Source organism: Ylistrum balloti, unplaced genomic scaffold, assembly GCF_031769215.1.
Source record: "Ylistrum balloti isolate Yb309-2 unplaced genomic scaffold, AGI_CSIRO_Ybal_v1 Utg369782, whole genome shotgun sequence".
In the NCBI taxonomy this organism is placed as follows: domain Eukaryota; kingdom Metazoa; phylum Mollusca; class Bivalvia; order Pectinida; family Pectinidae; genus Ylistrum; species Ylistrum balloti.
Window position 1 is genome coordinate 38,243 of NW_026781970.1, and position 26,291 is coordinate 64,533.

At 35.9% G+C, this 26,291-nt stretch overlaps 1 protein-coding gene across 1 annotated transcript; it reads left to right on the forward strand.

Moving 5' to 3' along the window:
• Positions 1 to 1,370: 1,370 nt before the first annotated feature.
• LOC132544131 (organic cation transporter protein-like) lies at positions 1,371 to 26,291 on the forward strand. Its single transcript, XM_060207702.1, has 11 exons — positions 1,371 to 1,446; positions 9,645 to 9,810; positions 11,422 to 11,641; positions 12,255 to 12,358; positions 13,459 to 13,613; positions 14,607 to 14,775; positions 20,779 to 20,988; positions 21,532 to 21,758; positions 22,023 to 22,204; positions 22,428 to 22,579; positions 23,877 to 26,291. The coding sequence occupies exons 2-11, from the start codon at positions 9,665 to 9,667 to the stop codon at positions 24,007 to 24,009; spliced, it is 1,698 nt and encodes a 565-aa protein (XP_060063685.1). The 5' UTR covers positions 1,371 to 1,446; positions 9,645 to 9,664; the 3' UTR covers positions 24,010 to 26,291.

The window sequence follows — 26,291 nt, forward strand, 5'->3', positions numbered from 1 at the left end:
TGTTCGATTTATATGTGTCTGGCTTCATCGATTTATCAGACATAAGCAGAACATGTAGCAAAAATCTAGTTACGTTCTTCAATTTCCCTGTGAAATGCATTGATAATGTGTTCAATGACAGTCTTTTCATACATTTGAAAAAGAGAGAAAAGATGGATTAGAAAAGTGAACTTGAACACTTGTATTATGTTATAAGCTGTGAGGAATTCGCAGGGATCTACTATTACACAAGGGATACGACAGAGGTCATTTCTCACGGTAAATGTTTAACAGACTGGAACATCTTCCATGTTCCGTTCATTCGACTAAGGAGACCGTCGATTCTATTTTCAACGTTTGAAACGGACCCATGTTCCATTTATCATTGGTTACATTTTCAACGTTACACCGGAGAATATAGATAAATATATTTATTTACCATGTATGGTACTCCATGAGTTGATGTTTTCGTTTTTTGTGGACCATATACACTGCGGACCACCAACAACTTAGAAACACATACATTCCAGATAATCATTGTAAATAATTCAGTTTAATTAAAATGAAATGACTGCTTCCCATTTTCAATAAGCGTTTGATTTCAAACGTTTATAGATTCTTAGAAAGTTAAACATACTATTAAGTGACCTATCAATATTGTTTACCTGTATTACAGGTTGCAACAACTTTATTTCCTCTATGCACTGCTTCCGGTTTGGACTGCCTGTATAACTTACAAGTATTATTGCTAGAGAAAAGTTATTTTTGTAATGTAAGCATACGTGTAATATTATGCAATTAGCCAAAACTTAATTAGCCAGCCATGTTTGAAGTCTTACCTTGTAAGATGACCTTTTTTCACCTACATGCTTGACTGAGCGAAATAATCAGTGAATCTGAATTTGACCACAGTACAGTAACATTTGAATTTCCATCTTTGTTTAACATGCATTTTTCTTGATATTTTTTGTAGAGATCTTGTCGGCCATCAGATATGTTTGTAAAATATGTTTGTTTCCCACTGCTCCAAGGACTAGTTAAGGAAGTAATATCATTACATGTTGTTTCGTTGGAACAGGTATTTGCCACGTGACCACTCGCTGACTCTAGCGCTACGTTACAATACACCATAGAAAAAAAACCAAAAAAACTAATTACTTGATAAGAAGTCTGATCCCTGTTGATGTGACATATTATACAACAAGCAGCTTATTTCTATGGCCATCGGGTTTTTTCTGTAAATGAGTCAATTACAAACCCAGCCACACAATGATACTATAAATAGCTACACAGCATTAAAGTATTGCAGCCGTAGACAAAGGATTGACAAACCCACCTTCTCCTTCACAGGGCCTCATGCTACACGACCACACGGATACTCCCGATCACACACAACGGCCTTTAAGTTTGGAGTAGCCGCCTCGTTATCACGCGCACACCGGATTATTTTATTCTACTCGACACAAGGTAAAAAAATATCATTTATTCTTCCTGTTACATGTTGTGGAATTTTCAATACTAAAACATTTAGATATTGTGAGGTTAGTTAGAAAGAGAATGAATTGTTTGTTTGATTGAGACTGAACTCTCACTGAATTGTTCTTTATTGATTTGCGCGGAGAATGTAGCCACGAGAAAATCGACGGCTCTTCTACTCAAATGTCGCTACACGTAAGCGGTCTCTATTCAGCTGAATTACTCCTGCTTGTTATATCGGTACGATACAAATTTATTTTGTTTTAATTTCTTGGGGGATACGGATTTTGAAGTATACTAATTTGCTAGATATTTACGCTTTATTCCATTTTTTTTAACATGGCTTAAAAACACCTATTTTAAAAAATCTATAAATACCCAAATAACAGATAGATATTTGTAATACTGAATATCTTACGGTGTTCACATTGCGGTGCTAATTCTTGTTACATCCCACCAAAGCGAGCGACAGCTGGGTCGATTTCATGCTGGCGCGGTGAATTATTTTTGACCTTTAGATATTAAAATAACAAACTATATAACAATTAATCGCTTCACATGTTGTGATTGAAAGCAAAACTTAGTTCATAACTCATAAGTATGTTAAAAGATGTCGATTCGACCCGTACATGTGGACTATTTCATCGTACACGCATGAACTTTCCTTCACATCACTTGTGAGGTTATCCCGATTCTTTCTCGCCTTTTACTGTCCCTTATCTCGTTGCTACACACGCCGATTCTTCCTGCGCCAACCTTCCCCTCGCCCATTTCTCCCTCCTCCTCTACCCCATGTCTCCCTTCACGACCCTCTCGTCCGTTTCCCTACATACAAGGACGAATTCTGATACGTCCCATTACGTCTTGTGTTGCAGAAAGGTGTCCCAAGTGATTTTGTTCTTTGTTTGCACCAACGTACACAACGAAAGAGGTGCGGTCTTTACGGAAGTGTCAGATTACCTGGAATTATTGTACATGTGTTCACAGTGAAAGGGCACCTTCGTTGTATAGGTCGCATCACAATGCTTCAATAAAGATGCGGGTAGTAAATTGAATGAAGTATTTAATAGATTCAATCTTTAACTTATACAACTACCCGAAGCTGTTTTGCACTTCTGTATACATGATATATGTAATATATTCAAGAATAACAAACTTATAGGATATGCACCACGTGTGATCCTCACATTTTGGAGTCACTATAATCATTGATTTTATACACTTGTATGCAGCTTAAATGTTGAAATAGCTCATGTGTCACAGCTTTTCGTTACAGGTAAGCTCTCGAGTGCAGTCTTTTCCTTGGGCTCCCTGGGTTCATGTGTGTTAGGGAGTTTTAAATTTTATATTTTAGGATGTCATTGTTATGTATGTCTTGTATGCGTGTAAAGACTTAGAATGTTCATCGTTGTGAACGTCGTGTATGCGTGTAAGGCTTGGAATGTTCATTGTTGTGTACGTCGTGTATGCGTGTAAGGCTTAGACTGTTCATTGTTGTGTACGTCGTGTATGCGTGTAAAGACTTAGAATGTTCATTGTTGTGTATGTCGTGTATGGTGTAAGGCTTAGAATGTTCATTGTTGTGTACGTCGTGTATGCGTGTAAAGACTTAGAATGTTCATTGTTGTGTATGTCGTGTATGCGTGTAAGGCTTGGAACGGGGCCGCGACTCCAGTACTCAAAATCGGATAATTCTAATCACCTGAAGAACCCGTGATATTTGATTTACGAGTGCAGTCTTTTCCTTGGGCTCCCTGGGTTCATGTGTGTTAGGGAGTTTTAAATTTTATATTTTAGGATGTCATTGTTATGTATGTCTTGTATGCGTGTAAAGACTTATAATGTTCATCGTTGTGAACGTCGTGTATGCGTGTAAGGCTTGGAATGTTCATTGTTGTGTACGTCGTGTATGCGTGTAAGGCTTAGAATGTTCATTGTTGTGTACGTCGTGTATGGTGTAAAGACTTAGAATGTTCATTGTTGTGTACGTCATGTATGCGTGTAAAGACTTAGAATGTTCATTGTTGTGTATGTCGTGTATGGTGTAAGGCTTAGAATGTTCATTGTTGTGTACGTCGTGTATGCGTGTAAAGACTTAGAATGTTCATTGTTGTGTATGTCGTGTATGCGTGTAAGGCTTGGAACGGGGCCGCGACTCCAGTACTCAAAATCGGATAATTCTAATCACCTGAAGAACCCGTGATATTTGATTTACCGTTAGCTTTGTTTATAATAAATAGGATTAGTATATGGGCTAGCTAGGTTGTAGGTACTGCGGGGTATGATAAACACAACGTAATCTTATTATAAAGATTACCCCAAGTACTATGACTAGGTTATCTTATTCACTGTTAAGCAAGAGACCGATAGGGATGTCGATAAAAAGAGAGTGTTGAGAGTGGGGAGAGAGAGAGAGGCCCAGGACGACTGACTCGACAAGATCTTGTACGAAGCCATTAAAAGTTATAGTACCAACAAGAAGCTCTTGGTCGTTTTGTTACATGTGTCGTGTGTACATGTTAAGGCTTAGAATGTTCATGATTATATGTCTCGTGTTTCCGCGTAAAGATGCTGTCTAACCTCTGAGGCAGCTTGACAAAACAGACAGGTGCGACCTGTGCAAAAAGGAAATAAAAAAAACTCTTCTATTCATGGTGCCCAACTGCTTTGTATCGTGAAAATAAAATATAATCTGATCAGGTTCGTAATTATTTGATTATCAACATTTCCTTTGTTATCTGTACTCCGGCTCACAAATATAATTAATTATTGATTAATGAAGACCGGACCTGTGATATTATCGCTGTATCCATTCTAAAGTGTCAACAATAACAAGCCTCTGGATGACCGAGATGTTTGTTGTCAACAGTTCGGCAAAATATCGTACACTTCAATATGATTTTTTACATTGACGCACACATGTAGAACGAAAAAAATTAAATGTATAAATATATCCCATTTCTAATATATTTTTTTCCATTCTTTTAGCATCTCATCGACTTAAGTTATTTACTCATTAATGTATGACACGATCCTGCAAAACACGGAATAACCATTAAAGTAAATCACAGCCGGAAAATAGAAGCTTTTTAATGACACTCGTTTTTAAGCTTGCATTTGTCACATTTCTATATAATTTTATATGAAATCTACCTACCAATGTAATATTTATTGTAAGCTTAGATTTTCTGTGATAACACAAGACTCGCTTATCCATATGGAATCTACATGGTATGTTAAACAAATTTTTGTATTTGTGCGTGTAAGTGTGGCCTACATACATTATAACCTCGTTGTATTGCCACCCGTTGTACCGTCAAACTCGCATACCGCCATAATTGTATCAGATCGGATTTTCCTACATTTAAATCAATGCAACCATTGTAGCGCCAAAATCGTGTACCGTCATTTGCAACAATGTTTTGAGAACAGTTGTACAATTGTATTCCTGTTTCCGCGATACTACGACCACAATGTCACAGAATCGATATACTGAAGTTATAATGTTGAATATCGATTTCATACCTGAAAAGCCTGTAATTATTGGGGATTACATAACCGATAGATAAATATTTCTTATTTAAACAGTCTTTTGTGCGTCACGTTTTTAATATGTCGAAGGGTGTATTTGCAGACCATGTCTTAATCTAATGTTTCGGAGCGTTGTACTCTGTGACAGGCGAGGTACATGTAACTACGAAAAGGACACACACATGCGACGTATGTTGATATATTGGACGCACGTGGGGATGTTAAGTACTTTGAATGAACGTGATTTACGTGCGCGTTTCACGGTTATGGTGTGTGGATATGTGACCACGTGATGTATAGTCGTGTTGATTGGCATCATATAAGTGAACATGTAACGTGCATGGTTGAAGTTGTGTACACAGACATGCAGTTAATGAGTAATGGGGCGTTTGTGTGGACACGTGACTTTGACCATATGTTGCTGTGAGAGCTAGTTTTGGTGGTAGGGGGTTAAAAATCGTGGGAAAGGGGGAAAGGAGGAGTGGAGGGGAAGGATAGGACACAGGTCATTGGTTCAGACAGACACTATCTGTAATTAGCATTGACTAGACTACCGGGCAGAAGCTAATGTATGGTTTGTGTATCGCTCGTTACAGAAAACTCCTACAGTGTGTGATGTTTATTTAGGACAGGCCTCAGATAGCTGTCTTTGTTATACCGTCTTTTTTCACTCGAGCGTTACTGTAATAGAACAAACGCAATCTGCTGCCGTGATACAAAAAAAATCGATAAAAAATAACTGACACACTGTAATTTTCCACTTTACGCTCCCCACATTTGACCGACCATGGGTGTTATGGCACAGTTAAATTAGCAAAGTGGGGCCAACGATACACCAGCTAGGAATTCACCAGCCAGAGCTGTATCTGACCAAATAGTGCTCGATTTTAACATCTTTAGAATCAACATGGCCGCAAATAGAAGACAGGTTCAAAGTTAGGCGATTGCACCTATGTAGCTACATGTACATACTTTGACACAAAGGGTATGTAACATTGTTTCTTCGAGACGAGGGGTTGTATGGTATACTATATATACATATATAACTAGTAAATGAGACTAACGAAATACCAGTGAAAAATCACCTACAGAAAAGTCATCGGTATTTAGTCAAATATTCATCTTTTTTTTTGTACCGGATTCATCACAAATGAATTATACAACAAAGTAGATTTAAACACCCTTCGTACACTGTAAATGCGAAACAAGACCGGCGTTACTCCCATGTATCTTAAGTATGTTCGTCGAAATGCGGGTCAAACAAATTAAAATCTACTCTTCAGTGAAAACGCCGGCGACTGTCGGTGATTGACCTTTGTCAGTGCTACCGACATGCACGGACGAATATGTAGATTTTTTTTGTGGAAAGTTTATGTGGCTAAAACCCAATAGACTCCATTATCTGATGTGCCTTACCCTTAAACAGTTCTATTGCGGAACGCAATGAGATTATCTGCGCCGTTGATTGGTTAAAAATATCAAAGATTTTCAAATATATTTTAAGCTAACATGTGGAAATACAGATATTAATTCTATCAAAAGTAATTCAAATAGACAATAAACATGTACATTAATAGTTTGAAACTTACATTGTCAGAAACTTGTTGAAAAAATAAACCTTAACCTTAAGATACATAAAGTACAATGTAACAACACATATGATATTCTGCCTGGTTTAGAGCGCGGAAATCTTCGTCACTCTCCATGAAAATTGATCGACTCTTACGTTTACACGAAAGGTGCCGAAGAGTCCCGATTTGACATGAAACTCTTGCTTATAATAAAATAGAGTTATTCTATTCAAATTATAATCAACGTTTATGAAATTTCCTTTATATTGATTTACAGTACATATAAGGCTATCTATAACATACATCTCAATGAACAAGTTAGGCTTGATTTCAGACAGTGCGTGCCCAATGTCATCTATATAGTAGAAACAAAACCGAGAAGCACTTAAAATTTCCAATAACTAACATTCAATACACTTGATCGCTAGTCACATTTGTATTTGTTCACTGGTTTGAAAATCTATATTTCACTGTTTACCGTGTAAGTGATATTTGAATGGCCTTTACAGTGGGAACAGTGATAACGATTGTGTCGATTTTACCGAATCAACCGGTTTTGCAGTCGTTGTCTTGTTAGATCTGTCAACACAGTGGAATTATACCTCTAGTTTAGGCTTGGCGTGATATCACCGTAACACTGATAAAGGAGAATTATACCTCTAGTCTAGGCCTGGCGTGATATCATTGTAACACTGATAAAGGAGAATTATACCTTTAGTCTAGGCCTGGTGTGATATCACCGTAACACTGATAAAGAATGATACCTCTAGTCTAGGCCTGGTGTGATATCACCGTAACACTGATAAAGAATTATACCTCTAGTCTAGGCCTGGTGTGATATCACCGTAACACTGATAAAGGAGAATTATACCTCCAATCTAGGCCTGGTGTGATATCACCGTAACACTGATCAAGGAGAATTATACCTCTAGTCTAGGCCTGGTGTGATATCACCGTAACACAGATAAAGGAGAATTATACCTCTAGTTTAGGCCTGGTGTGATATCACCGTAACACTGATAAAGAATGATACCTCTAGTCTAGTTCTGGTGTGATATCACCGTAACACTGATAAAGGAGAATTATACCTCCAATCTAGGCCTGGTGTGATATCACCGTAACACAGATAAAGGAGAATTATACCTCTAGTTTAGGCCTGGTGTGATATCACCGTAACACTGATCAAGTAGAATTATACCTCTAGTCTAGGCCTGGTGTGATATCACCGTAACTCTGATCAAGGAGAATTATACCTCTAGTCTAGGCCTGGTGTGATATCACCGTAACACTGATAAAGAATGATACCTCTAGTCTAGGCCTGGTGTGATATCACCGTAACACTGATAAAGAATGATACCTCTAGTCTAGGCCTGGTGTGATATCACCGTAACACTGATAAGGCCTGGTGTGATATCAGAATAAAGAATGATACCTCTAGTCTAGGCCTGGTGTGATATCACCGTAACACTGATAAAGAATGATACCTCTAGTCTAGGCCTGGTGTGATATCACCGTAACCCTGATCAAGGAGAATTATACCTCTAGTTTAGGCTTGGCGTGATATCACCGTAACTCTGATAAAGAATGATACCTCTAGTCTAGGCCTGGTGTGATATCACCGTAACTCTGATCAAGGAGAATTATACCTCTAGTCTAGGCCTGGTATGATAAACGTTGAAAAATAACTTTTGCTAAACTGGAATCGCACTTTTAGTCAAGATTTGATATTACCCAACCATAACACATCAATTGTTAGGTTAACGAACCAACCTCTGATATATAAGAACACGAGTCTAGTAATTTTTAGGTCTCGTTATAATTTCTCTAGGCCTGCTGTGATATCACCGTAACCCTGATAATGGAGAATTATACCTCTAGTCTAGGCCTGGTATGATAAACGTTGAAAAATAACTTTTGCTAAACCCGAATCGCACTTTTAGTCAAGATTTGATATAGCTGATATATTCTGCGAAATCTGGTCGCAGGGGAAATCTTCTTTATAATAGGCTGTCTGTAATCACGAGAAATTTGAGCCGAGTGTAAAGCGTTTTGGACATATTTAGAAGCAGGAAGACATTTGATATGGTAGCGAGTCCTCTCCTGTGTGTGGAAGTAAATTGTAAAATGAAGTGAAACCTTTCTACACATATAACCTTTACCGAATCCACCAGTTTACGTGGGAATAGCGGAGTTTTATTATCGGTGTCTGTGTGCGGCAGTAAAAGCAATGGTAACTGATAAATTGCTCGTCTACGTTTTGTGTTTTAATGAATTTATGTCACGACTTCTTAATTCTGGAAAAAAACACCGAGTCAAATCATTTGCGTGTGATCGATATCTCATCCCTTTTATAGCCCAAGAATTTCAACAAGACGTACATAAACATATCAGGGCTTTAGTTTGTATAGGGTTACACATGTGACATGTATTATGGCCTCAAAAGACAGGAAGCTTTTAAAATCCAACCTTCACCATTGTATAATGAACAATAACAACAACTTCATAATACCATGGCAATGATTGGTCTACTGCTTGTCACGTGTTTTACTGTATCACAGGGACACGTAGTGTGCTGTCATCCCCCATATGTTACTGTATATACTGTGTCACAGGGACACGTAGTGTGCTGTCATCCCCCATATGTTACTGTATATACTGTGTCACAGGGACACGTAGTGTGCTGTCATCCCCCATATGTTACTGTATATACTGTGTCACAGGGACACGTAGTGTACCGTCATCTCCCATATGTTACTGTATATACTGTATCACAGGGACACGTAGTGTACTGTCATCTCCCATATGTTACTGTATATACTTGTTGAAGGCTGGTGTTTCTTTTTTAATTTTTGAAACTCTGGTTTTTCTCCACCACATAAACATGGCACGTTCTTAATGATAATGGCTGTTATAAGGACGTAAAACAACAATTGACAAACAAGTCTTGGCTACAAAGGAAGGAGATCAGGATGGCATTTTCCTGAAAGGCGGAAGAAATGAAGCGTCGATAGGGAAATAGGAACCAGACTGATATTAAATATTGTGTGTGTTAAAAGGAATGCTAATTGAGTAATTTCTGCGTTACAGGGTCGACATAAGTCTAGACTATGGCTAACCTTGATGATATTTTAAAGAAGATTGGCGAATTCGGTCGTTACCAAATATGGCTGTTCGTTCTACTGTGTCTACCGTCCACTAGCAATGGGTGTTATATGATGATGATGATTTTACTGGCGTACACCCCGAAACACAGGTCGGTATATATATTCTGTATATGTACAAGTATATAACAATGCTGCCATATGATATACGGAAAACCCATTTACGCCTATAATGTAAATGTTTGCTTACAGTGAAATCATTATACTATGCATTTTCATGGGGCGCAAATTTCATAGTGTTTTTAAGCTATTAGACGCGAAGGGTTAGGATGACCTTTAGCCTTCGTGTTTCATCCGTCGTCTGGAGTGCGTAAAATTTCCATTCAAATGATTTCTCCTCAATAACTTAGACTCAGGATAATGATATGAGGCCTATAGCATGATGGGATGAAAGGCTACCAAATTTGTAATATTAATGACCTTGACCTATTTTCAAGGCCACAGGGGTCAAATATGTTTAAATCTTTAAACAACGTTTTCTCAATTAACAAATGGCCTAGGGTGCTGATATTAGGCCTGTAGCATAAAGGAATGAAAGGCTAAAAATTTGTTAAATAAATGACATTGACCGGCAAATAGGTCAAATATTTCAGAAGTTTAAACGACTTCGCAATAACTGAAAAGCACAGGATGATGATATTGGGCATGTTGCCTAAAGGAATAAAGGAACTACCAAATTTGTTAATATAAATGACATTGACCTGCTTTCAAGGTCAAAGGGGTGAAGTATGTTTAAATGTTGAAATGACTTCTTATCACTAATCAAATGGCCCAGGGTAATGATATTAGGCCTGGGATGAAGGGCTACCAAGTTTGTAAATATGACTTTTTAAGGTCACATGGGTAAATTGGGTAAGCAGCTTCTTCTCGGTAACCAAAAGGGCAAGGGTCTTGATATGCTATAATTATGATATCAGTAAGGTACCATTTTTCTAGTTCTTGTACATGAATTTATGGAAATTACTGTAGCAAGGAGAGGTCCATTTACATTTCTGAGTATTCGGGAAAATAAATCAACATTATGTAAAAATCACGTCAGAATATGAAATACAGTAAGGACATCTACAAGCCGACAGTCGATGGCAGAAACCGTCCACCATATATAACCTTTAATACACAGGCGTCGTTTTAACACTTATTGATTGAAACACTGCTGTTGTAATTTTCTCACAAAGCTAAAGGTCAGAAAGAGTCGATGAGAGAGATCGTTGTCGCTATTTACATAATACGCCATCTTCTACTGACATGTGTTTGTAAAGTTTTGATCAACACAATAGGGTTATCATTTTAATTGCTGTTGAAATGTCTTCACACTGATTCAAAGGTCAGCTTGAACGAGTTTAATCTGATATACTTTGTTATCACACGGGTCTCTCGTGTGTCAAGTTTTATTATTTAAAACTACTGATTTTTAATGTTTAGAGTTACTTTTAATATTTTACTGAATCATTCAACTAGAATTGTTTTATCTTTAAATCATATTCATGTAAAAAAATCGCCTTTCGTTGATTAGTTGCACGTTGTTAATGTGAATGTTCTATGTTGAATGTTTTTCAATCTGTGTTTTTAATAAGATGTCTTCGTCTTTTAAAGTTAAAGTCAACATTTGTTAAAATGGCACTGACTTTTTGATACGTTTGGGTCCTATTAGTTAGTATCAGTTTGTATCATTACAAAACATAATCTTAAACAATACGTTACAGATGTAAAATACCAGGATATGAAAACGACACTTGGGCTGTTCAAGGCAGTTACCATTCCAGCCTCATCAACTACACTATTCCCGATTCTGAGGATGATTTCTACGACTACGACCGATGTCATATGTACAAGTATTCCGGTAACACCACGGATACTATCAGGACGAGGTGTTCCGCATACGTGTACGATAAAGAGATATTTGACGAGACCATCGTTACAAGGGTAAGGCCTGTATACTTTCGGAAACTTCCAATAAGTCAGTATGCTGGTAAACATGGCTTTCTGAAGTGGTTGTTAAATATTGGTGAATTATTGTCCGATAATAATGCGGATTCAGGAATATTCCTGACATCACAATAATGCTTCATTTAAAAAAAAAAAATTCTTTTGTAATACCAATTTTCTTTCATATTTCCCTCAAATATCCAGATGTTGAACTGTTGACAATTCCCCGACATGTTCGTTTCATGCTGACTTGGTGATGTAAATTGATTGTCTGGACTTCTCCGGGAAGTCGATTTGTGGATACGAACCCTGCAAAAAACTGGAATCATAAAATATGTTCCGTCGACTTTCGATAGTATATTGATTAGTCATGTGACAATATAATCTACAAAACATAAGGTTGAATCATTTCTAAACAGAGACACAAATAATAGGTCTTTTAAGACTGGTGCAGTGTGTTCATTTCTATGGAACATCTCTATCGACCAAATTTTTTTTACAAAAAGTGGAACTTCTAAAAACCGTGAATATTCCAAAGTGCTGTTCCGACTTTATCTGAACCGCCCGAATTTCAATTTAGAATTCATTATGTGTATCTGTATCGTTTCAGGGAGACCTTGTTTGTGAACAAGGCATGAAGCCAGCTCATGCACAAGTCGTATTTTATGTCGGTGTCATGATTGGTGATCTTTTCTTCGGACAGTTATCAGACAGGTGAGTTATCAAATGGACTATAGTAGTTATCTTGGAGGGAAAATGTGATCTAAGATATTATGACTCAGATAACTTCCGAGATCCTTAAAGATAAGATGAGGGCAAAGTTTAACGGTCGTCATAATGATTCATTGGTAATCATTCTCCTTGTGCGGTATCAAGTTGGAATGATTGATGCTCGTTAGTTTGCCTTGTTCCAATATTGTTTAACTTGTTTTCAGTTGAGTACGTGACACCAATGCGGTTGTCGTTGAAAACGCTTACTCTTGTAGAACACATGGTCTTATACTTATTGTACTTTTTCAGGAGTCTGCGTGTAAATCTTGTTTTCATTGATGTGCTGCCCTAGTTTTGAATTATGATTATGTTGACATGTTGGTATTTTATGGATGTTTTGTTCGCTAAGTCTTATGTATATTAGTTGTGCTATTCAACAACAGAATTGATATGGCTATGATTCAGCTCGTGCTCAGTCGAACTTGTACATACTGTCAGTATGTCAATATGTGAAAGCGCTGATTGATATGCAATGCGAATTTACCTTCATTTGAATTTTTTCAAGATAACACCAACAGTGCTGTACGAATATTATATCTCTAATAGTTTTGATAAATATTCATTGAATGTAGATTTATGATAAGAAACTACAGGCATCGGCCCGATCACTACTTAATTGCAATATATCCATATATGGAAATCGTATACTTGAATTCGCATATAAAGGCTTGATCATATCATATGCACTTTATCCTTTTCATTCTCTATCTTGGCAATGCTTCACTTTAGTCCCATGAGCGAAGCGTTCGCCTGAAGTGGGGAACACCGTCATCTTTACAACAGAACAAGTATTAGTCAATAAAAAGGGTTCTTTCGTCATACGACGCTTGGTGTTTAAATTCCAATAGTTGATGATAAGGACTGTTCCTTCTTTTTCAGTGTAGAATAGCTAGTTCCATGACTTCGGGCATGGTTATATTGACATTTCATTGTGATGGCACTGTAAATAACTGTAACAGCTATATTTCAATTCAGATTGCTGATTAAAAGACACAAGCTAAATGATAAAATCAAACAAATATTTTTCCCGTTTTGTTTTACAGTATAGGTCGAAGTAAGACCTTGTTGATCACTTCTATTATCCTTCTGCTGTCCTCTGTTGGTACGGCCTTCGCCCCAGACTTCTACAGCTTCACAGTCCTCCAGTTCATCGTGGGCGCCTCTAACCATGGCATGTTCGTCCTTGTCTGTGTCCTCTGTAAGTACAATGTCCATCTTGTTACATATAATTGTACGTGTTCGTCCTTCTCTACGTCCACTGTAAACATATGTCTGTCTTGTTATATATAACTGTAAGTGTTCGTCCTTGTTTGCGTTCTCTTCAAGTATATGTCTGTCTTTAAACATATATTGTACGTGTTCGTCCTTCTCTACGTCCTCTGTAAACATATATCTGTCTTTTTATATGTAACTGTACGTGTTCGTCCTTGTTTGCGTTATCTGTAAATATGTGTCCGTCTTTATATATATATTGTACGTGTTCGTCCTTGTCTGCGTCCTCTGTAAACATATGTGTCTTTTTATATATAACTGCGCGTATTCGTCCTTGTTTGCGTTCTCTGTAAGTATATGTCCGTCTATATATATATATATATATTGTACGTGTTCGTCCTTGTCTGCATCCTCTGTAAACATATGTCTGTCTTTTTATATATAACTGTACGTGTTCGTCCTTGTTTGCGTTCTCTGTAAGTATATGTCCGTCTTTATATATATATATATATTGTACGTATTCGTCCTTGTCTACGTCCTCTGTAAACATATGTCTGTCTTTTTATATGTAACTGTACGTGTTCGTCCTTGTTTGCGTTCTCTGTAAGTATATGTCCGTCTTTATATATATATTGTACTTGTTAGTCCTTGTCTGCATCCTCTGTAAACATATGTCTGTCTTTTTATATATAACTGTACGTGTTCGTCCTTGTTTGCGTTCTCTGTAAGTATATGTCCGTCTTTATATATATATTGTACTTGTTCGTCCTTGTCTGCATCCTCTGTAAACATATGTCTGTCTTTTTATATATAACTGTAAGTGCTCGTCCTTGTTTGCGGTCTCTGTAAGTATATGTCCGTCTTTATATATATATTGTACGTGTTCGTCCTTGTCTGCGTCCTCTGTAAACATATGTCTGTCTTTTTATATATAACTGTACGAGAGGTAGGTTTTCGCTAAATATCCCTGTTTCTTTAGGTATAGAACTGATTGGTCCCTCAAGGAGGATGGTAGCCGGGGTGTCAATACATGTCCTATTTCCGTTTGGCCTTTTCTGGCTAGCCGCTGCAGGCTACCTCTTCAGAACCTGGTGGGCTATTCAGCTGGCGGTCGGCGTACCATGTGCTATCTACGTTGCTTACTGGTGGTGAGTTATTTATAGTCTTTACCTATTGTTTTTTATACTATTGTATTATCTCCATCATAACATGTACTGCCTGTTAATTTTAACATTTTGGCAAATGCGCAGATATTACTGACAAACAGTGCGGAGACAACGATGAAAGTACGACGAAAATATGACAGAACAATAACAGACAATAGATAACCCAAGGAGACAATAAACACGGAATAAAAGTTATGGATTAGTGATCCGACAGTAAAAACAATGGCGACCAGGACGGATGTGAACTGATTTTCTTCTTAAAAATTGTTTTCTTTCTAAAATCTTTCCTAATCTATCCTATTCTGTTAGATATATATTTGACTAACTCTTTATAATCTGCTATAACATACATTTTGGCTTGAAATTGATGTTCCTGTAGTATTGTTTATGACACATATTTAGGTTTTTTTTTATCAAGAACGTATTTAACTCAATTTTCATGTCTTCTGCAATAAGGAGGTGTTTGATTCAACCTGCTAGTCCTCTGCCTTGAACTTATAATTGACTCAACCTTTTAAGCTTATGTATCTATCACATGTTTGACTCAACCTTCTATTCTTTTGCAGAAAGAGATGTTTGACTCAAACGTCTAGTCTTCTGCATCAAATATCAAAATTCAAAAATATGTATGTCTCGAACTTCTAGGTCTTAAACAACCAAATGTTTATCTCAAACTTCAAGTTTGACTCAAGCGTCTAGTCTTCTGCATCAAATTTGTTTGACTGAACCTTCTGGTCGTCTATAAATATTTGGATTATCCTGACTCCTAAATTTCGTTGGAATTTTTTTGGCATTTCGATAGTATGGTTTTAAATCTTTGTCTCTATACCGTCTTCCGTGCACGAGAGTGTGGAGTGTTGCCCCGAAAAGATGATATCTTGCTAGCTCTAACCGTAATTCATTCCTCGCACATATTATGACATATGGTTACATACCGCCAAGAGTCTAAAAAGCGCCAAAAATCACATCTGATAACAAGAAATCGATAAAAAGATTGTATCAAATTCAAAACTAAACGAGTTTTCATTCCTATTTTAACATCAGGTCTCTGAGATTCATTTAACTAAGCTGGGAAAACAAATGAAACTTAATCAACCATCTTATGATTTATCGTAAGATCATCAAGTATGGATTTCAGGAAAAGAGTTGTGAATTCAGTCGTTGTTCCATACATGTATTTAGGACACTAGTATTAGATGCCTCTGTGTGACAAATAATAAATCTCTGAAGGCGAAAGCAGGAGTTCGAATGCATCAGCGGTCTTGTTCATACAGTTGTAAAGGTTTCGTCAAAGATTGGAGTTCCAGTTATTTTTTAACAAAGTCAAAATTATCAAAACACAACGAATGTTAGTGAAGTTGGTCAGTATGCGTAACCTTTAATATAACATCACAGAATGGCTTTAAATTAGGGCAATCCATATTGGTCAAAATGACCTTCACCTTAGGTTGCAATGCTTGAATAAAAAAATGCTTGCCTGGCATTCTTAACAGAATGACTTTGAACTAAAACAAACTAGACGGAGCTACATGCAGACGAGATGACCTTGGCCTCTACAGAGAAGTGTTAGACGGACAAACGAGAAAGTAAACGGACAGACAACTGATTCTAGAGGCTTGACGATGGCGCGATCTTATAGATTTTACTATGTAGCCAACAAGGTCGTGGCAACCATCATCACACCTGTACCCCAGTACACTTATAACATATGCAGATTATCTTATATACTGTAAAGGTGGCTTACACATATCATGTCAAAACAGCTCACAGTAATCATACCAATTAGCTATATGTATGCACGCAATTACATAAACGCACAAAGAGACCCGAACAGACATTTAGTTCTAATAACAAAAAGACACGCATTGATATCAAATACCGACACCATACACAGAAATATCATGATACACAACATATTCATGACAGCAGTAACGCACACTGTAACACTGTAATAATGACATGAAGTGTGTCGAATAAAAATGAAAACACATATCATGTGTACACATGCATTGATAACATTCCAGCTCCCATCACAGCAATATTTGAAAATGAAAAATGCACAATACCATTCAAACCATACATTTAGGTGCGACTGCCACAAGCCGACGCCTCTGTTGATACATAGATAAAATCTAAAATAAAATGAAATGAAATATGATTGCAATGGAAGTATTCCTTGTATAGTTTAAATGCAAATCCAAAAATTTAATTATTGTTGTATATTTTCGGTTTACTTATACGTGGAATCTTTCGTCTCTCACATTTCATAGTGGAAAACCTTAAGATACATAAAATCTGGTGAAAGTTTACATCATGTGTCCATCATAACTATATTACTCTAGTTGATCTCTAGTTTTTATATTAATTATTTCAACGTTACACAAATCGCACATTCATTTTTGTCCTCGTAGAAATCATAAAAAATGTTAACTTAATCGAAATGTACAAAAAGGTGCATAGAATCTGACACGATAATCAAAAGAAGTCAGATATACAATGGCGTAGACTTTGGATCAAATTTAACGAAACGAAGTATCATGTCAGCTCGAAAAAAAATCTACTAAAAGGTATTAGATAAGCTATGGTCTACATGTAACTAATTTATTGACTAAGATAATTGAGTACATGTAGGCTGATGAAGAAATTAAAGTGACGGAAATGCTACTATAAAACTTAAAGAAATATCTCTGAATATCAAAACGGCGAAGTTGAATATAGAACTGGCAGAAATGCTTTTCTATAGTGAAAATGCTGTAAAAGTAGAACGGGTAGGAATACATTTGTATTACTTGATAGATAAAAAGACTACTGAGATGGTTAGATGGATTCATTAGAAAAAGATAAGCTTGAAATACAAATGCAAGTGTTATGGTCAGATGGACTGAGTAGAAAAGATAAGCTTGAGATACAAATGCTAGTGTTATGGTCAGATGGACTGAGTAGAAAAGATAAGCTTGAGATACAAATGCAAGTGTTATGGTCAGATGGACTGAGTAGAAAAGATAAGCTTGAGATACAAATGCTAGTAAAATGATCAGATGGACTCAATAGAAAGAGACAAGCTTGGAATAAAAATGCTAGTGAGATGGTCAGATGGATTCTGTAGAAAAAGATTAAGATACAAATGCTAGTGATATGGTCATATGGATTCCATAGAAAAAGATAAGCTTGGGATAAAATGCTAGTGATATCGTCAGATAGACTCTTTAGAAAAAGATAAGCTGGGGATAAAATGCTAGTGATATGGTCAGACGGACTCTGCAGAAAAAGATTGAGATACAAATGCTAGTGGAATGGTCAGATGGACTCTGTAGAAAAAGATAAGCTTGTGATGAAATGCTAGTGAGATTGTCAAATGGGCTCTGTAGAAAAAGACAAACTTGGGAAAAAATCTAGTGATATGGTCCAATGGACTCGGTAGAAAAAGATATAATTGCAGAAAAAGATTAAGCCTGAGATCAAAAACATTAAAATGATGATTTCAAATCATGAAAAATAAAATTGAATTGTTACGTATAAAAAGACATTGCTGAAACTTGAGAAAATTTCATATCAATGTAGCTTGAACAGACATAGGGCATTTATCAAAGGGTTATGTAAATCAAGCTGGCATTTATTTGTTAACAACCCATGGCAGTAAGTTGTAAGTTTTACAAATTCAGGTTATTAAATAGAGGACACTGACAAACTTTCAGCAGATTTACTTTACGACAAGCGTTATTTCCACGTCCATGTACGCCCCTTAATTTTTCAAGAGTTGAAGAATTTCATTGTTTTCAGACGGTGCTTAATAGAGGGTTATACGTTCATTATCTTCTTATATCTTGGCGATGTGATTCTTAACGTATGGGGATGAAATAATTCCGGACGCTGGGCAAGTTCTCCAGGAGAGCTACCCAGGCTAAGGCGGATATATCGTTACAGGTAAATGGTACAGGTAAGATTAAGACTGATGACGTCACGCACGTAAGTGTTGTTTAATCATTGTTGTTTTTGTTTCAGATTTCACTTTGTAAAACACTGCTTAAGAACCAGACCTCTATGGAATTTAAACTTATTTTTATGTCGATACAGACTGCTAACATTGAAAGTTGTTCACGAATACAAAATGACAATATTTTAACATGCCATTACAGTTAACTACAAAAATGTTTTCTTTCTCCAACTAAATTCGGCTACACCCAAAAGTCTATTGATGTGCGTATATTAAGCACGATTTGTAAATTGGTTCCAAAGACCTGGTTGCTTGACAGTGTTAAATAACTACGAAATTGTATTGTTTACTCGATATTTGTGAACATGACTTATTGTAATCTATTATACGGTCTAATGACTATTTCGTTTCAGTTCAAACGAAGAAAGATTTCAACTCATGGTAATATTACATATAGCATACATTGTAGTTATATATTTATACAAAAAAATATGTGCACCTGTTTAAAAACTATAAACAAAAATATCAGTAGACAATAGGTGTAACATATAAAGCGAAGACATTATAACAATGAGTATCAGACGTTCGTCAAAAACACTAATGTAATCTTCAGACAAAGCTCGGATTTAAATCATTAAGTACATAAAACACACGGAAGAAATATCGATCACTTTTACAAGGGATGACGACATCCTTGAATTCCATGTATATCATATACAAGCTTATTATAAAGAAGAAAAACATGAAAATACCAACATGACAAGAAAATCTTAATTACAAATAAATTAAAAGTAAATATTGTTACCTGCAGCCCCACAAAAACACGAGGATAGTTATCACAAGTGTTTCGAAAGGAAAAGCGTCTTCTGTTTCATCGACGACACCTGTCATGTTGATATTAGACAATCCAAGTACGCAATATCACGTCCTTAACTGAGAACAGGGGTTGTAGTATCTACATAAACAGAACTTTATCAATTCAATTTATCGATTTTGTTGTTTACTTGCAATTTAACATTGAAATTACTTTAAAATATTGTTAAGATTTTCTGTAGCATACTAAAATAATAGACTACAAAATCACAGTTCCTCTTAAACTAAGTATAATATAAGAGGTAAAATGATTAATACTATCGGTTTATGTAAACATCTTACATTAGGTCGGTACAAAGTATGAAACAATAGTAGATAACCCGATACATTGCTAATTGTAACTGTTCATGAGTGATACCTGCACAAGAAAAGATTCTTCAAATTAAAAGGAAGTGCTAATAATACACTCATTATCGTATATGGTGTATCGGAATAAAAATTAATTTTGGATTTTTATTGTCCCCTCTCGCTAGCTTATTTCATGTCCGAGACTAATTAACGTCGAACAATATCAATCGTCAATAAAAAGTAGCTCTCACTATATAAAATATATTTTAGTCTTGATGTTAACGTGGGGTTACATTTGAAGTCGCATCATTTATCATAAACACAAATACAAGCCGTGCTCTCCATCTGAACACACCTACGGAATTAGGGAGGGGGGGTTTATCAATACGACAATACAGAATTCTAAATCATCTGATCATCATGAAATATTTGCCTTTTATCAACAGTTTTTATCGCAATTAATCTAACAAAATTGACTCATTCCAGATGTGCACTGTCAACAACCTCCGAATTTTACTATTTCACTGTTATTCTCTAGAAGATTTAAGAAATATTCACAGTACAACGCATGGGATACAATGCAAAACAAAGCTTAACGGAATTATATGTTTACTTCGCAAAACCTGATATCCCTAAATTAAGAAATGTCTTTATCTCGTAAATTAAGAAAGTCAATTTTTGACCTGTCACTTTAATTGTTGTATTTAGAGCAGAAATTTACAGAAGTTATTACTGAAATTTTATCACTTGTGATATCACTTATTGTTTGCATTATTGAGCCATGCGTGATGTATATGTATCATTGTATATTACATATAAGTATTTTGTAATTGGTAATTAAGAGTCCATGCATTGTGACTGGAGAGTGACTGCGAACTGTTATCTTGTAGGCTGATGCCCGAATCCCCAAGATGGCTCATTAGTCAAGGAAAGTATGGCGAAGCTGAACAGATTCTCAGAAAAGTCGCTGAAAAGAATGGGACACAATACCCTGAGAAGTATGACTTGAGTCAGTTAGAACAACACAAACCTGGCCGCATGTGGCAGTTGTTTACACACAAGACTCTTGCATGGAGGACCTTGATCATCTTCCTCAACTGGTAATGTTCGTTTCTTGTCTTCCCTCCTGATCTTACAACGGATTCTTTTACATGCAATTGCATTGCTTTGATTAAATCGATGACAGATGCCTGGTTGATTTTGGAACTTATCAGAAAAACAAAATGGCTTACAGGCGGCCGTCTTTCTCAAATTTCTCTTGTAGATTTACTTGGTTGTTCTGGGCTCGTTTGAATTTTCGACTGATTTTGTAAAAAGCTGGTATGCAGCCATCTTTGATTTTGACAACGAGAGTGTGTTATCACTATATTATTTCAGAAGTGCTGGATGGATCTGTCTCAAAATGTAGATTTGTCTTAAATTCTGAAATTGCATATAATTTAGAGCAACAACAGAGGAAAGAAAAGAAATGCAAAGAAAGGAAAAATTAAACATTTAGATAACAAGTAAAGATCAAATAATGATGGGATCGCTTGTTTAAGGGATTCAGCTAAATTTCTGCCTCTCGTTTTATCGATGTTTAGTCACAATTTCGGTGCAATATCGGTTTCAATATTCATATAGTGCTCTTATTTTGGAAACAGGTTTTCTATCGCTCAGATTTACTACGGTGTCACAATTCATATGAAGAATCTCGGAGGAAACTTCTACTTCAAGTTCATTATGCTGGCGTTGGTTGAGATTCCTGCTGTGGCCATTACTCTTTTAATGTTGTCCAAAATTGGCCGAAAGAAGGTGCATGCTTTTTTCATGATTCTCGCCGGTGTTTCGTGCCTTCTCACTATCTTCACGGTAATAATAGGAGGTCCATGTGAGTATACCTTACCAAAAGGAATGCCTTTTATCATCAACTATCTGCCAACAAAGAACGATCTTATCATTACTATTGTTTTCTATCTTACCTAACCCAGCTCTCATTTAGAGAACGTGACATTACTTAGTTTGACACGAACTTATGATTTTCGTGTATTATTTTCTTGGTTATAATCTCCACTCGTTGTATTTTGATATGGTTTATGTAGAAGTAGATCATCAGCTTGCTGTGGTATGCATATTGTTTACATTTCTATGGCAGCCTTTGAACCAGCGACATTGGCGTTGTGTTGTTTGGGAAAATTGGGCGCAGCAGCTGGATTTTCAATTATTTACGTCTACTCGAGCGAACTTTTCCCGACTGTAGTACGGAATGGTGGCATGGGGGCCAGTTCTTGTGTGGCACGGTTTGGCAGTATGTCTGCGCCTTACATCGCTAAGATTGTGAGTGGTCTCTTATCAACATCACCATATCTGTGACATTTGAGATTATTTAAAAAAAAATAAAGGTATCACATTGGTAAAAAACTATAAGAAAAGTTTCACATATATGCTGGTTAAATATCTACTTGTAATGATATAATACCTTTTGATTGATTGTACATGTGTAGTTTGAATATTGCGTTTAGCGGGTACTCTTCACCTTCTCACTATGATTTGCTTACAGGGTGACTCAGTTGGTAGTATGTATGGACAAGCTATCCCTCTGATCGTGTTTGGACTTATAGCTCTGGCGGCAGGCACACTAACATTGCTACTCCCGGAAACCTGGAACAGACGACTTCCGGATACCATACAGGACGGGATACGCTTTGGAAAGTAAGAACTTGTTAATTGATTTGAAATATTATAATATCGATATTATCGAAAACAATGTCGCGTAACAGGAATTTTAGCTGTAATGAATATGGATTAATTAAGAGAAATAGTATTGGCATTTCAATAAAATTATACGGAGGCTCAAACGTGTATGTAAACTCTCTTTGGTAAGCTAGATAATCGTTATTACATTGTATGATATTATAGTCGAATTGTGAACAAAATGTCTAAGATATTTACATCCTGATACTATTAAACGTATGGTATAAAGACAGTTTTGTGCTAATATTATCTTATGTCATTGAAATATTTTTGGCTGAAAAATCAGGAAACATTTGCGAAAAATAAATAACTCATCATTAGGCATGCTTAGTGAAGACAAATTGACGTTGCTAGAGTGTTAACATTAGGCATTGACTAGAATTCTATACAAGTACGCAGACTTGGGGAAATATACACTGGAGACGGAAGTTATTGTGAAACTTTTCTTATGGGAACGAATTCATAGAATTTGATACGTGCCCTTTACATTAGTAAAATAGTGAATTAATTGACATTTTTATCCTATAAGTAAAGAAGAATGGTTACCGTCCATGTAGATTCATATGTTAAGATATTTAACTGATGTATATATACGTCTTTCTGTCCGCCCCTTCGGCTAATTGTTTACATTAATACAAGGTGTTAGCTTGTTTTAATAGCTGCTTTTCACTTTTGTGTCTTTCTCACAATCTCCACCACCCTAATTAGCAGTTGCCAAGACTTCAGGTTTTCGTATGAAAAAAAAAGATTTGAGATTACAATCACGTATTTTCTCTCATTGAATTATTAACAAACTATTATTGTGTGTCGAAAAAAAGAATCCGTTGTCTTCCAATGTTGTCAGAGTTTAAAATCCTCTGTCGAATTTAAGACAAGATTTTACGTCGTGTGTTGACACAGCAGTAAATGTTTGATTGGCCTTTGTGTGGTATTCTCGGGTTGGTTTCCTCTTACTGTGTTAAACATCGTGGTATTATAGTCATTTTTTGTTCACACAAAGATGAACTTTGACCTTGACATAGAATGTCATTGACTACTTTTTCATTGTATGATGATGCTAATGTCTCCTTGTCCATTGTGTTCTGAGAAACAAGGGGGGTTGGTGAGATTTCCTTTCAGTGTGAATTCTACTATTGTCTAATTTACAACGTGAATTCAGTGTTAAAATTTAAATAACATTTTAAAACTGTGTTTACATTATACTGATTGTTATAAAGTATGTTGACGGTACGAGTGTGTTTTTTCTGTTTTAAAGAGAATTTGACCAGAACAAGAAGGACTATACGGAAGGATGCGATGAAGAATCCATGCAGGCTAAGGAGTTGACCTCAAATGGAACAGATTCTTCCGGAAGGGAGCAGCCTGCAGAAAATAAATCTCTCCTCTAAATTTGTTGAATATCAGCAATGCAATTTCATTACTCAATACATAGAAAATTCCATGATGTTGCTTTTAATTGCTAGTGTTACGTGTCCATTCGGAACGACTTCGGGTTTTTACATTACGTAAGAGTAGTCGTATTGAACTGAAAGCATTGTAAACACTCAGGTATTTGTTTGTATTTTAGTTTTAAAACGAAACTCAAAAGATTCATATATAATAGCAGAAGCTAAATGCGCGTTGTACTTTTAATTATTTGTTAGGTAACCTTACGATAGAATATGCTTGCTGCTCCATTTTTGCTTTTTTGTGATATATAGTTAAGATTGTACTTCAATGAATAACTGATGTCAATCTGATTAAAATCATATCTGTATCTGCGTTTCCCGTGCCGTAGCAGATTGTTGTTTACGGAACCCGAGTACAGATTAGAGTAGGATTTTTAGTAGATTGGACTGAAACACTTTCTGAACACCACTTTTAAGAAAGTAATCTACAATACATTGTTTCATTTTCATTTATCAAAACTTATCACCAGAACACGTGAAATAAGTGTTATAAATTTGTCTGCGTACAATAGTTGCTTCTGAGACGATGTTCCTGTTTTAGAGCAATACTTTTTATTTCTCTTTCCTCAACTACCCACTCTTCCAGACCCCAACTAAGCACCTGGCAAATGCGAACTTACATAGTTGTATATTATATAAAGCTCACTACAAATATAACTTTAAGATGTTAACTTTTAATATCAAGGAAATGAAAAATCAAAGTTGAAGGTATTGATGTAGCAAACCATTTTAGATGAACTGCAGAATATGGTTTTCTTCGTTTTTACCTGAAGGTTGTGTACGCGTTGAAACCCAATTACTGTTATCTTTCATGATCATTTGGACATTTGAGATCACGCTATTACTATGATCACTGAATGTTTCGAAACTTTTTCTCATAGTTTTTTTTAAATGTAGTATTATGCACACGAGGATTAATGTATCCAGTTCTGGCCAACTACATGTTTACGCTTGTCGTTGTACACAATTATAAACGAAACGAAATCATAACAACAAAATTGAGTATGATTTTAGTTACAGACAAGGCGTTAACGCCGGTGAATTTATCATGACCATATATGGAATTGATTGCAGATGTTGTACATACCTCTTATTTTTTCATTACTTTTATACAGTATGTAACCAATTTGTTTATATTCGCATACTAAATAAATGTATCGTTACACGAGTATGCTGTGGATGTATAATATAATGTGTCGTTTAAAAGTTGCGTGTCTTGAATTGTAAACCGATACCAAATATAGCATTGTTTATGTAACAGTATTACATGGTCGTAAATAACATAATCTTATTATATTTACTTATGTGTCTTTTGTACTATCTTCGTGACTGTAAATGGTAGAACACTTCTGGTGAACTTTAGATTCCCGAGGTTTTCCATAACATGTATGACACGTTTTTATTCAATCGAATAGTGCAGTTGCATGTTGCAGATTACGCGCTTTTATTTTACTGTATTCTAAAATCATCAGGTGTATGAAATTGACGCAACATATATTTAATTTATGGGTTAGTATAACAACAAACAAATAACAACCATCTAGATTTTGACATTTCTTTCGATCACATTGGATTGTCCTCAGTCGCCTTCAAGGCTTAAAAGTTAAGGTTCTGAACATCACTGAATAGTCATTGAAGGACGAAACAGCTGTATGATGCAGTTTTATTCAATGATTGACGCTATTGTATCTAACTCTAAATTTGTAATAAAATGTGTTATTCACTTGTGTGTTTTTTTAACAATCCTCTACGTCAACACATATGAAAGAATTTTCAGAATATACTACCTTAATCATAAGACCCAAGTGCTAATTGATATCGAGTTCAGTATTTGAACGTGAGAAATATTAAAATTTCACGTATAATTGTTATCTTCAGTATTTTTGCTGATTATGGTAGTATTACGCATGTCAAAATTACTTCGCACAGTGCTCATTCAATACATGAAATGAATGTGCCGAAACTATACAGCATTTCGAAAACCATGTCTTATCGCTCAGGCTAACTTGTATATTCTTTTGATTATACAATCGAATGATATTTTGGAATAATTTGTCTCAAACAATGGTTATTTTGTACATGTGAAGAATGTTGTTCGTACAGTGTATAGTTGTCATGTATCTTTTTACCCACTTGTGTCCCAACCTTTACAGTAACCCAAGGATCAAGTATAAGGTTTTTATCCATTGTTACTCTTTTGGTCATTTAACGACGTCGTGTAC

Coding starts and splice junctions, on each gene's coding strand:
- LOC132544131 (XM_060207702.1), top strand. CDS start 9,665: ATGGCTAACCTTGATGATATTTTAAAGAAGATTGGCGAATTCGGTCGT. Junction 12,359..13,458: donor TTCGGACAGTTATCAGACAG/GTGAGTTATCAA, acceptor TTTGTTTTACAG/TATAGGTCGAAGTAAGACCT. Junction 21,759..22,022: donor GGTAATAATAGGAGGTCCAT/GTGAGTATACCT, acceptor TTTCTATGGCAG/CCTTTGAACCAGCGACATTG.